Raw genomic sequence first — 13,558 nt, 5'->3', positions numbered from 1 at the left:
TTCCAGCACCCTTTGATGAAGAGACTGCTTTTACCACTAAATTCCCTTTGTACCTTTTTTGAAAAATCAATAAGCCATATGCATGTGGGTCTATTTCTGGGCTTTTCATTCCACTTCTTTGCTCAATCTTTCAATCTTAATGCCACAGCATTTTGATTATTGTGCCTTTATAAAGAATCTTGAAGTCAGGTTGTGTAAGTCCTCCAACAATGTCCTCTGCAAAATGCTTTTGCTATTCTATTGATAGATACTTTGTATTTCTATGTGAATTTTAGAATTAGCTTGTCAAATTTTATTTTTTTAAGAGGCCTTCTGGAATTGTGACTAAGATTGCATTGATTCTATAGATCATTTAGAAGATTAAGTTTCTGTTCAGTGTACAAGCCATGCACATATTTTATGAGACTTATTCCTGAGTATTTCATATTTTTGATAGCATTGTAAATGGCATTCTTTTCATTTATGATTCCTCGTTGCTAGTACACAGAAAACAGACTTAATATTTTATATTGATCTTATATTCTTCAGCTTTTAAAAAAAACATGCAGGCTTTAACCTTTAAGATGTTGCTTGTATGTTTTTAATAAATGTCCTTTGTCAGATTTAGGAAATTTATTTCCTTCCTAGTTGATTGAGAGTTCCTATAAGGAGTGGGTTTGGGCATCTTATCAAATGACTTTTCTGTATCTATTGAGAAGTCCATATGGGTTTACTTTTTAGACTGTTAATAAGGTGAATTACCTTGATCCAATTTTAAATGTTAATGAACCTTGCACCCTTGACATACTCCCTACATAATTATGAGCTATTAACCTTTTTAAATAGTTTGGAGTTTTGCTTATTAAAATCCTGTTAAGCACTTTTGTGTTTAAGTTAATGGGGAATATTCACATGTAGTTTTCTTTCCTTCTTATGTCTGTGTCTGGTTTTTTATATCAGATTAAAGTCAACCTCATAGAATATTGTGTATAGTTGATTTTATTTCTTCCTTATATCTTCCATGTTTCTACTTAACAGGTTGTCTTTCTTCTAGCTCCTTGAACATATGCAATACAGTTATAATAACAGTTTTACATATTCTTAACTACAAATTCTGTCATCTGTGGCCTTCCTGTGCCAATTTCAATTGACTGATTTTTCTCCTCATTGTAAGTTGTGTTTTTTTAGCAGCTTCTTTGCATACCTGGTAATTTTAGATTAGACGTAAGACAACGTGACCCTTTCCTTTTTGTACGCTGGACACTTTTGTATTCCCCAAATTATGCAAGAGCTCTCCTTTGGGACAAGATCAAGTTATGTGAAACTAGTTTGATCTTTTTGGCTTTTGCTTGTAAGCTTTGTTAGTTGAGATCAGAGCAGAGTTTAGTCTGGGGTGATTTTTTCCCCACGGTGGAGACAAGACCCTTCCTGGTACCCTAACTGATGCGAGGAGAATTATGAAGTTTTTCAGTCTGGCTCTTAGGAGCAAGCAGTATTCCCAGCCCTATGTGAGTGGCATGCACTGTTCCCTCTGATCTTTTCAGGTGGGTCTTTCCCCACCAACGTGTAGTCTCTTCGTACACATACATTCACGGGTTTCTACTCAGCTGAATACCTAACAGGGGATCTGTGCATTACTATAGTTTCTTCTTTGTGCAGCCCTCTCCTGCTGAGAACCCTGGCCCCTTTGGCTTTCTTTACCTCCCAGTTCTGTCTCCCCAGTCACTAGTCTGTGCCTGGGTCTCTTCTTCCTCCACCATCACCTGGAAACCTTCTCAAGTTTGTAGGCTGGGTCAGTTGTGGAGCTCACCTCATGGGTTCCAAAACTTGGTGATCACTGTCCTTCGTTGCCTAATGTCCGATGTCTTATGAACTGTTGTTTTATGTATTTTAAAGTTATTCTTGGTGAAAGAGTTCATCCCATTTCTGTCACTCCATCTTGGTTGGAAGCAGAAGTCATTCCGTGGCATTATAATTTTGAATGCGCTGTCTCCCTTTTCTTTCTCTTCCTTGCTGGGACCACTAAACTAATTTCCAGGATTTCCTGTCAATCTGTGCTCTGCTTCTGCAAGCTCCTGGGATCACAGATCTACCTCTGTACATATGCTTCAGTACCTTGGCCCTTCGCAAGCACAGCTGCATTACTCTCTTGTTCCTCTGGTGCAGAATGGCTTTCTGTTTCAGTGTGTAACAACTTAGTTACTGAAAGAGAATTTGATAACTACGTATGGAAACCATACGTATTCCATACGAGAATATATTTAGTTCATATATTCAGCTATTGATGCAAACACTTTAAGGGTAATTTTCTTATTTTGTGCTAAACACTTGGTATCAAAATTTTTCTTGGATTGTTACCATCTATTTTACTTTCAACCTATGGAAGATAAGTTATTTTAGTTTTCTCAAAGGAAAAATAAACAGCAATACGGGGCCCTGCTTAACCATCTAATTTTTCCCCAGATTTATGCAGATTCCACCAGAATGGGCTTATTTGTGAACTGACTAATCCATTCACCAAAAAATTATAGTATTGTACTTAGGACTGGTAATATAAAATAAATAGGACAAAGTTCTTGCTCTTGACAAATTTACAGTCTGTTTGTGGAGGCAGACTTATAAATACACAATTAAATGTCAATGAAATACACGCTTTGATGCTGTGAAACAGGAGTGAGATGACGGTGACCTGAATTAGAAAAGAGACAGTTAAGATGAGGGGGAGAGAAGGAGCCTAAGAGGCCATATCTATAGGGCTTGGCCTAGAGGTAAGGGAGAACAGGCAGGTGCCTCCCAGTTTTCCAGGTTAAACTTTTAAGTGGATGGTTGTATCACTGTTGACTGGGACAGACAAAATATCGGCAGCATATTAGGAGAACTGTTTAAAACTGGGGTAGTAACCATGTTTATTTTTTCCTTTGTTGTTCTTGACCTTTTTTTTTCTTTTTTGTCCTTGCATCGGCTGCTGTCTTTATTTTCTTTTTTGTCCTTGCATCGGCTGCTGTCTTTATTTTCTTTTTTTCCAGCTTTATTGAGATATAATTGACACATAACATGGTGTAAGTTTAAGGTGCACAGTGTGTTGATTTGTTACATTTATAAATTGCAAAATGATTATCACCATAGCATTAGCTACCACCTCCATCCTGTCACAAAATTATCATTTCCTTACTGTGGTGAGAACATTTAAGATCTACTTTCTTAGAAATTTTCAAGTCTATGATACAGTATTATTAGCTATAATCACCATGCTGTAAATTAGATCCCCAAACTTGCTAATCTTATAACTAGAAGTTTGTACCCTTTGACCCACATTTCCCCGTTTTCCCCAACCCCTGGTAACTTCCACTCTACTCTGTGTTTCTCTGAGTTGGGCAGTTTTAGATTCCACATATAAGTGAGAGCATACAGAATTTGTCTTTCTCTGTCTGACTTATTTCACTTAGCGTAATGCCCTCAAGGTCCAACTAAGTTGTCGTAAATGGCAGGATCTCCTTCTTTCTCGTGACTGAATAATATTCCACTGTGTGTGTGTGTGTCTGTCTGTCTGTCTGTCTCACATCTTCTTTATCCATTAATTCGTCACGAGACACTTATGTTGTTTCCATATCTTGGTTATTGTGAGTAATGCTGTAATGAACATGGAAGTGTAGGTATATCTTTGAGATCCTGATTTTAATTCCTTTGGATATATAGCAGCAGTGGGATTGATTTATTAACCATTCTTATCTAATATTTTCCACCAGAAGGTTAAGAATCCTATGTGACGGGTATAATCATTAGCTCCCTGAAATCCCTTTTAAAATAATTTCTCTTTTTAGCATCAAATATAATCCTATTCAAGTTCCATTCAAATTTGGGTTTGCTTGGATTGTCACCATCTCTCTATTTTACTTATAGCAGCAGTTCCTCAGTAAATTGGAGCATACAGGCTCAGTTAATCCATACAACTACTCACCACTGAATTGAACCACCTTATAATTTTGGTCATTAATATAAAACAGATCAGTCATACCATTTCTCAGTATTTCATAATTTGATATTTTAAATGAATGCATCATAATCAAATCTTAAAAGGCAGTTGAAAGGAGAGGTCCTGAGACTCCTGTTGGATTTTGTCTGGTGAGGAGCTAATGGAACATAAGAACAGACTTTGTTATCAGAGGTTTAGGTCTAATGGGCCTGAATTGATCTTCTTCACCCTTGAGGTGTACCCACCTCTGGGACATGTGACAGCTGCCACCATCCCCCCACCCTTCTGAGCATTTTACCAGTACACAGAGGCCAACCCAGGCTTTAAAATATATTTTCTATTCATCTGTTTCAAAAATAAAACTTCATCTCCATAGAAGAGGTGAAATTTCTAGTGCAAGGAAGCTCAGAATTATTGGAAGGACCCTCTGTGTTTGTTTTTTGAGACATGGGATCTTACTGTTTTGTAGGTAATGTCAAACTTGTTAATGCTAAAAGCAGGGGTCCATAAACAGCATATGTTTTAAGTCCGTTTAGGCAAGGAGCCAGCCGCCCCTGGACACTTGCCCAGCCAGGCTGACGCAGAGTGATGAAGGGAATGCATATGGCATTTTCAATCTGGGGCTGGCAGTGTTGCCACACAGTGGGCCTGGAAGGTCCCAGACAAGGCCGATTGCGTTCCTATTACGTGGTCTCCCTTCCAGTGAAAAAGAGCACACATGTGTTCTGTCTAGTATTTCACATGATTGAGTTTATGGCATCCATTGGGGTTATTTTTTCACTTAAAAGGCAGCATCCAAAAGATGCCATAATAAAACATGCTGTAAACAAAGGAAAATGAAATCATCTGTCTTCCAGTGTGTGTTGGTGTGGGGATGGAGAGCATCAGTGTGGGCCAGGGAAGGGAAGCAAGAGGTGTTAAATCAGGAAGGTGGTGATGATTACTCTACATGTTTTCTGTTAGAAGCGCATGAAGTCACAAACATGAAGAACCCTCGAGTATTGTCCCTTGTAAAAAAATTTTAAAAGATAGGCCCTGCGTAAAGAAAACTAGTGAGACTTATTAGAATCATGACAAAATAAATATTTTAACAGGCTCCCAGTTAAAGCTTCTGGTGTGGATACACATGGCTACTTTCTCTCCTACCAGAATTCATTTATACAATATTACTGAGACTTTTATTTTCAAAGCATAAACCAGCCATCACAGTTCCTACTGTGTCCAAATACCTGATGGGGAGTGAATTCATGACAAGTTCATAGAAACAAACCAGGTGAGTCCTTGAGTCGGACTGGGAGGGAACTGCACACGAAACAGAAACCAATCAGCTCTCTGCACCAGTCACCTGTGGATAGCGTTCATCTAGCGATAAGTGCAAACACTGGATTTGGATCTAACCAAAAGTGCAGCATAACTACATTAAGATGATAGGAGATGGGAAGGCTGCATCAGGGCTGGAGACACAGGGAGAGGGGTAGAGGGGTAAAGAATAAAGAGCTAAATCTTCTCCCATAGTGCACAGTTAATGGACAATGCCTGATACAGGAAAATTCTTGTTGTTAGCCCTAAGGGATAAATATCTAGATATTCAACTGAAAGAGATGGGGGAAGGATAGAACAGTTCTCTTTTTCATAATAAATCTTAGAAAGCTATTTAACTCTTCCTTTATTTGTATGTTTAACATTAATAATATTATTTTTAAAGTATGGCCATAATTGAATGTATTATATGTTGTGGGTTTTCCCTCTAATGAAACATCTAGTGCTATGTTCAAGGTCAAACCCTGTGCCCCTTAGATTTGGTCGTGTTTCTGGAGACATAATGTTTAAAATTCTTGCCAGATTAAGAGACCTAAATTTATAGTCCTAAATTCCGCTGCCCAAAAATGGCATGTCCCACTTGCCAGGGTCCTCTCCCCTGTGCTTACAATGGAGGTATCTGGTCCTGGGGAAGGGAGGTGAGACTGAAAAATGCCATCAACATATTAACTAGGGAAATCTTGTGTAAATTTCTTATAGACCAAAAGTTATCATGTATTGTGTTATCAACTGGAAAGCTACCATTCTAATGCTTTGAATCTGTGATCCAGAGCTTAAAATATAAATCTCAGACTGAACATAATGAGGTCCAAAAATCAAATTCTGGTTCTCTCATTTTAACTATAATCTTAAAAAAAAAGAAAGCTAAAGTTAACGTCAGAATATTCAGCATTTTGGGTCACTTATCAAGTGAAAGGAAGATGATTTGGGGGGAATCACCATTTTTATTCACATACAATTACATTTATTATCTCATTCTCATGGTTGATGCAGAAACTGTGCAGATTGCTTTGCAGTTAACTTGAACACTGAACATTCTCGTAAATGCCTAATTTGACAAAAAATGTGCTTTTAACTTTGCAGAGTAGCTGGTGGGTGTCAGCACCTGAAGTTTTAGAGAGCCCTCTCCTTCACATAAGGAGGGATGCCCCTGGCTCTATTTCTGCAGTATGATAAGCATACTTCATGTGTTTTCTCCTCCAGGAGTACCAGCCTTGTAATACCAACCCATGCCCTGAGCTGAAGAAGACCACGCCCTGGACACCCTGGACGCCTGTCAACATCTCTGACAATGGGGGCCACTACGAGCAGCGATTTCGGTACACGTGCAAGGCCCGCCTGCCTGATCCAAACTTGCTGGAAGTGGGAAGGCAGAGAATTGAGATGCGGTACTGTTCTAGTGATGGAACCAGCAGCTGCTCCACCGACGGTGAGTAAGCGACTCTGTAGGGACTGACTCGCTTCCAGGGACAGGTGTTCCGTCTTATTTCTAAGTTCATAGAAGAGCCCAGTTAACCTAAAATTTAACTGAGCTTCCTGTATTTTATTTGCTAAATCTGGCAACCCTGTCTCCAATTCAATCGCTTATTCCCTTATTTCAGAGCAGGCTGTGAACTTACTTCTTACGACATCAAAGTAAAAAAAGAGAAAATGAAGGACATTGTTTCTTTAACTTTATTCTCTTATCTGAACATATATTTTTTAATCCTTCCATTCTCAGATACATATAAAACCAACACTAATATTCATTTTAAATGATATAAACTAAGAAAAAATTTTGATACACATTTATAAAAGACTTCTTATATTTCCTCCAAAAGTATATTGTGGGCATGGCTTAAAAAATACTTCATCCTTCTTGTGTCTTAATGGCTTCAAGTTCTAATGACTAGCCATACGTTTTGGTATTGATATCTTGAGAATACAAAATTGGACTTGTTTGCCTCTGACCACATGAAATGAAACTAAATTGTGTGTTCTTTATTAACCACAAACTACTCTCTCATCAGAGAAAAAGGTTTCTAATCTATTTTCTCTGAAGAGCATCTGCCTAGGTTTCTGAGCCAGAATTTTTAAGTAGACAACCGAGAAACTTAACAATGGATAGAACTGTTCACACATCTGCCTCTCACATTTCCCCAGAACTTCATGGCATACTTTGAGAGTTTTTTGTTAAAACTTGTGTCACACTGCTTACCTTTGAGAAAATGACTGAATTTTTTTTCATATTTTAAGTCAGTAGGCATTTCCATCAAAATGAACACGAATTGCACAAGGACAATTTGTTGTAGAATTCCCAGTGGAAGTGAGAAAGGTGTATTTTCTTTGTAAGAAATTTCTCAGAACAATAAGTGACCTATTACCCAAAAAACCCTATTACTTGTATAAGGACTTTGCTACATTGACAAATTGAGTTCTTAGTTGCACCCCTGTTAATAGCAACTGCAGAGAAAGAAGCTTGAGTTATAGGAGATTATCACGCAAACTGCAATTTTATTTTTATTTAGTTTTGTGCTTCTGAGGTGTGTAAAAAGTGTTCCACTGATATTTGAGAGTATAGTTGCAGAAGCAAAGCAGACAGTGCTACAGAATGAAAGTTAGTTTGGACTCTGGTTACTCTAAGAGTTCCTAACAGAATCATCTTTTGTCCATTTCCCTTGCAGGCCTTTCTGGTGATTTCCTGCGTGCTGGGAGATACTCTGCCCACACCGTCAACGGGGCCTGGTCAGCCTGGACCTCGTGGTCACAGTGCAGCCGAGACTGCAGCAGGGGCATTCGCAACCGGAAGCGTGTTTGCAACAACCCGGAGCCCAAGTTTGGGGGCATGCCTTGCCTGGGCCCCTCCCTGGAATACCAGGAATGCAACATCTTGCCCTGCCCAGGTGAGTGGATCGAGTAATCTGGAAAAGACCGAAACATCAAGGGCCTTGGAAGACTTTCTCACTCATCTTCCCTGGCTTTATGCTTGAGACATAATTTGTGGTAGATAGATAGATAGATATAAATATAGATGTAGACGTAGATATAAGTGTAGACATAGATATCGATGTAGATATATAACAGTTATAAATATAGATACGGATACAGGTGTAGATAAAGATATAGATATAGATAGATATAGATATAATCTTCCAACTGCATTGGTGTAAAGACAGATATCACCTAGGCTGGATTATGTTCATCTATCTCTTCTGCTTTAACAGAAACTGAAGCATTCTCAGGAGCCCCTCTAAGGGATCGTGGCCCCAAGCACTGCACCTCTTGAGAAGTGGGCTGGGCTGCCATGGTCCAGAGAGCGGTGTCCTGTCTTTAAACTGGAGGTTGGTCCCTCCCAGACTCTGATGTGCCCAGCGCCCCCCAGAACTGACCTCCCTCCATACCACAGAGCCCTCACCAGAGTGACAGTTATCAGGGGCGGCCCAGCAGGGCCCTGCCAGGCCTGTCCCTGGTGCCCTCAGCCGACAGGGGTCTACATCCTCCTGAGGTCAGTCCTCTAAACACGCAGCATCCTCTCCTGGAGACCCACAGGAGCTGTGTTGTCTGGGTCTTCCTCCTGATCCCTGGCTTTTCATTCCTCAGGATTCCCACACAAGCGCAGGGTTAATAAAATGACCTTAAGGAACCCCCTCGCCCCCGCTCAGGGCGTTGTCTGCTAATACAGTCCCGAAGGCTCCTCTGTCGCCTTTAATGCTCTAACCATCTGTGCCTTCCTTTTGCCCCGGCTCTGCGTGCAGCTCTGTCACCTTGATCGCTTCCCCCTGACCTTCCCACAGTCAGAGGATCTTTAGTTTAACCCGATGCCTCACGGCCATCCTGAATGCTGGCCTCTGGCTGTGCATCCTGCCTTTTGACTTTGTCAGAGTGACCACCCAAGGAGGGCAGGACCATCTCACTCACGGCAGTGCCCTCAGCTCCCAGCGTGAGCCTGGCACACCCTCAAAATAGCTCTCAGTGATGGTTATTGAATGATGAGAAAATAAGCAGTTGGTTACTTGATCTTCCTTTCTTTATTCATTCAGTTTTTCAGCAAACATTTTTGGGTCACCCGCTGTGTGCTAGTCACTGAGTAAAGAAAGACACAGTGACCTGGTCCAGGTCAGAAAGGAATTTAAGAGTTTAGTGAGGAAGCATCCTGTGAATAATGTCAACCCAGTACGGTTGAGTTGATGACAAGATGCGGTGGCTACATCAGCTGGGGACCCATGGAGCTGGAATCATGACAGCTGTACCAAGCAGGCTGCCCCTGGACTGGGTCTTGAGGGACAGATGGGAGTTGGCCATATAGACAAGCAGGGGTAGGGCATGAGGGGTCATTCCAAATACTGTGTACTTTGGTTTTAAAGGCACAGACCGCTGCAAATATAGCATCTTTTTCAGTTGGTACAAACAACTTTCTGAGTTCCTTGAGCAAGGAACTGGCTTGTAGCAGTCAGTACTTAGTGAGCATCTATTCGGTGGATGGATGGATGGATGGATGGATGGATGGATGGATGGATGGATGGATGGATGGATGACGGATGAATCAACATGTACATTAAACTGAAAATACAGTTCCCAGCTTTGTAGCTGGGTCACTCAGTAATGTCCCTGCTCCGCCAGCTGCTCCACTCCCCCTCGGCTGTCTCTGCCTGAGTTTCTCCGGCCTCAGGAGATGCTTCGCTCCAAACTACCCAGCTTTCCTGGCCAAGTGATGCCGAGGGGCTGGGAAAGGTCACAGAGACATGTCTTTCCCACAGCCCCAGCCTGGAGGGTGGGAGGGCTCCTCTCCGAGGGCTGAGAGGGGACCCCTGGGGCAACATGATTAGATGAGAATCCATCCTGTAAAGTGGGGGAGGGAGAGCCACACGGGAAAGTCAGGACCCCTCCATCCACTCCGCCTCCCCAGGCTCCAGACACAGGTCCGTGCTGCCGTCGGCTGAGTGTACAGACTCCTCCAGATGCTCGGATGCTGCCCTGGCCTTCGAGTGCAAGGCTCAGGCCCATGTCCGAGACATCCCATTAACACGATCTAGTGGCTGTTTGTATTTTCTTTGATTTGATGGTCAAGGCAGTATCATGTACACGTAACCTTAATATCTTGAAATCGCTGTGTCCTCATCTTCTTTTCGAAAGCCAAGTTTCCACAGAGGGTTGTGAAAATATTCAGAGTGGCTCTCCTCATTTTCCACTTGGGAATGCATGAGTTCAGGGGGTTGAGTGGGGCAAATGTCAATTCTCTCTCCCGCCTCCTAGAAAATTCCTAACACAGGCCAGGACGCAACTCAACACGGAGGGGTTGGAAGAACTCAGGGCTTTGGATGCTGAGCGGCCAGCCAGTTATAGGCTGTTTTTACTTCATTTGGGACTGTTTCCTCCCTATGCATTTACTCCTCCTTTGTCCTCTTGGGTCCACAAGAAACAGTTACAAAGGGGTGGTGTATTTTCTTTAAAACCAAGTTTTCTCATTATGATTAAGTTTGCAAATAAATCAAAGACCTGAGAAATATAAAAATACCTCTTAAATTAATCAATGAAAAATTCAATCTCCAATTCTAATGTGGATCAAAACTTTCAGTAAGGTTTGAAAGTTGAGCCCATGTTGAAATGATCCTTTTTCTTCTGTGGTTTGGTCTAACTAGTACTTTCACCGACATACTTTATTCCCAACATTGAGAAAGAGCTTGGTCTTTCTCCATCACTCCTTTTTCTTGATTGGTGTTTGATTCAGAACTGATTCCAGACCTTGGCTGACAAAGGACAGCAGATGGTTCTTAGTTCCTAAGGCATATTCCAATTCCATACGATAATTTATTTCTTCTTTATTATGAAAACAGTAAGTGCAAGGAAGAAGGAACAGTGAGTGAGAATCTCACGGAGGGGAGACCTTTTGAATCGAAGTGAATTTGGACAGGTGTGTGTTCTGTGGGTGACATCAGTTAAGCACCTATGGTGTGCTAAGAACACTCCTTGCCTCTCTGTCCATGAAATCTTTGAGTCCACAGTTTGTTCCGTAAACTGCAAGTGACACCAAAGGAGGATAAGACACTGGTTCTGTCCTGGGCGGCTGGCGGAGGTAGCGCTAGCTGGGGCTTCACCTGAACAACTACAGAACCGGGTTCGTGGTCTTTCCCAGAGGCTGGGTTTTGTACTACAGATGTACATGCACTCCTTGGTCAGCCTTGTGCTTGCGTTTTACATGCTTAGAACTATTTCCTGAAAGAACAGGAGGAACCGAGGAAGCGTAGGGAGGAATGGGAAAGGCCAGGTGGGAGATCCTGAATCCCCTCCCGTGACGGTCAGTGGTGCACACAGCGCATTCGCCCAGTGCAGACTCTCTCTGTAGCCACATCACTTGGGTCAGATGTGGATTTCAGAAGCGGTGTGACTTTGTGTCCCTTCCCAGTGGACGGCGTGTGGTCTTGCTGGTCCTCCTGGTCAAAGTGCTCAGCGACATGTGGAGGTGGACATTACATGAGGACCCGCTCGTGCGCAAACCCAGCCCCCGCCTACGGAGGCGACATCTGCCTGGGCCTGCACACGGAAGAGGCTCTCTGCAACACGCAGCCCTGCCCCGGTAAGCAACCCAGCCAGGCCCGTGCAGACAGCAGGGCAGACTCACCCTTTTCCTGATACACAAATGGTGAAATGATGAAAGCACATCACGATGAGACCAAAAGAGGGGAACACATCGATGCCGCACTATTGCCGGTGCAGTGACCTCGTAATACATTGTTCTGCAATGGAATCATTCTCACCACGCTGTGGTTGCAGAACTAGTTACAGAAACCGGTGATAACCATGCATTCTTAAAATATTTAAGCTGGTAATGGGAACTGACATTTAGTTGCTGAGAATCAAGGTGGGGACGCGGGAGAGCCCTTGTGAAGTAGCTTCACAGGAATCCCGCCAGGACCGTGGGCGTGGGGGTTCTGGGCTCCGAGGCCAGCTGGCCCGTGTGCCCAGTGGACGCCCTGCAGCAGCCCTCCCCATCCAAGAATTAGCTTCGTTTTCTGCCACGTAGGGATCAGTTGGAATGAAAATGAGACAGTCTCTTCTGAGTCTAACTTCGACTTTGAAACACACACACACACACACACACACACACGACACACACACACGTTTTTAACTAGCTCCTGCAGACTTTCCTTGAAGGTTCCATGTATATTGAAAAGTGCCTAGAAACCAGATTCTCAGTCATCCCCAAAACTGGAACTTTGCACATTTCTAAGGAAAAATTATACCCTTTACAGTGGATCAAAACACAAGTTTGGTTGCCAAATTTAATTTAAAAAGAGGAAAAAACCAAGCTGCATAGAAAAACATTATTTTACATTTATTAATATTTCATAAATAATATTGAGAGTTCATTTTTTTAACCTCCTTACATAAAATGAGTATTAATTCTCTTTTCACACATCTGTAGGTCCGGGTGACTTTAACACATCTTAGCGAATCTTCCTTTTCGGGGTAAAGTGACTTTAGCTAGTTCATCTTTCGGCCTTGACGACTTGTGTGTGGATCCTATGTGCTTCAGTGACAGTAAACAAGGGATAGAGTGAATTCTACCACGAGTACAGCCTGCCTTTGGTGTACTGACACCTCCTTACATAAAATGAGTATTAATTCTCTTTTCACACATCTGTAGGTCCGGGTGAATTTAACACATCTTAGCGAATCTTCCTTTTCGGGGTAAAGTGACTTTAGCTAGTTCATCTTTCGGCCTTGACGACTTGTGTGTGGATCCTATGTGCTTCAGTGACAGTAAACAAGGGATAGAGTGAATTCTACCACGAGTACAGCCTGCCTTTGGTGTACTGACCCTGCAAAGTTGTTTTCACAACTGGAAAGAAAGTATTTGTAGTAGCTTGAACCCCTTTCACAACCAGGACTTTCTCATTAACACACTGTCACTTCTCTTGCTTGAGCACTGAGGCCTGTAGAAATTTTCTGGAGAAGGATTTGAGCATGACCCCGTAGGAATGGCGTCTGCATTGATGATCTCTCCCCCACCAAGGAAGGGTCACGCACAGCCAGGCTTCATGCATTAGCTTATGGAGTGTCTAATACAGTTAATTTAGAGCATTAAAATAATGTGAGTTTTAGAAAATGTATTTTAAGCACATTATTTCTAATCCAAGGTATATGAGTTCTTTTATTCTTGCTCCTTTGTATTTTATTTACTGGACTGGTCATAAGATACGAGTCCATCTTATTTATACACAGACCCACTATAAACATCATATGAAACCTTAATGTACATAAGCTGACCCAACTTCCAGGTTGATGGATCTTAGTGGGTCTTGTTGC

The 13,558-nt window shown here is 42.0% G+C and overlaps 1 protein-coding gene across 1 annotated transcript in view; it reads left to right on the top strand.

Moving 5' to 3' along the window:
* Positions 1–13,558, top strand: part of SEMA5A (semaphorin 5A) — a 429,431-nt gene that overhangs the window by 382,640 nt on the left and 33,233 nt on the right. Inside the window, exons 18-20 of the mRNA XM_024120827.2 lie at positions 6,476–6,701; positions 7,936–8,154; positions 11,655–11,825. Of these exons, the coding sequence (XP_023976595.1) occupies positions 6,476–6,701; positions 7,936–8,154; positions 11,655–11,825 (616 nt within the window). The remainder of the gene's footprint in view (positions 1–6,475; positions 6,702–7,935; positions 8,155–11,654; positions 11,826–13,558) is intronic.

The sequence above is a fragment of the Physeter macrocephalus genome, chromosome 8 (assembly GCF_002837175.3).
Source record: "Physeter macrocephalus isolate SW-GA chromosome 8, ASM283717v5, whole genome shotgun sequence".
Taxonomy (NCBI): domain Eukaryota; kingdom Metazoa; phylum Chordata; class Mammalia; order Artiodactyla; family Physeteridae; genus Physeter; species Physeter macrocephalus.
This window is presented reverse-complemented; position numbering and strand designations above follow the sequence as displayed.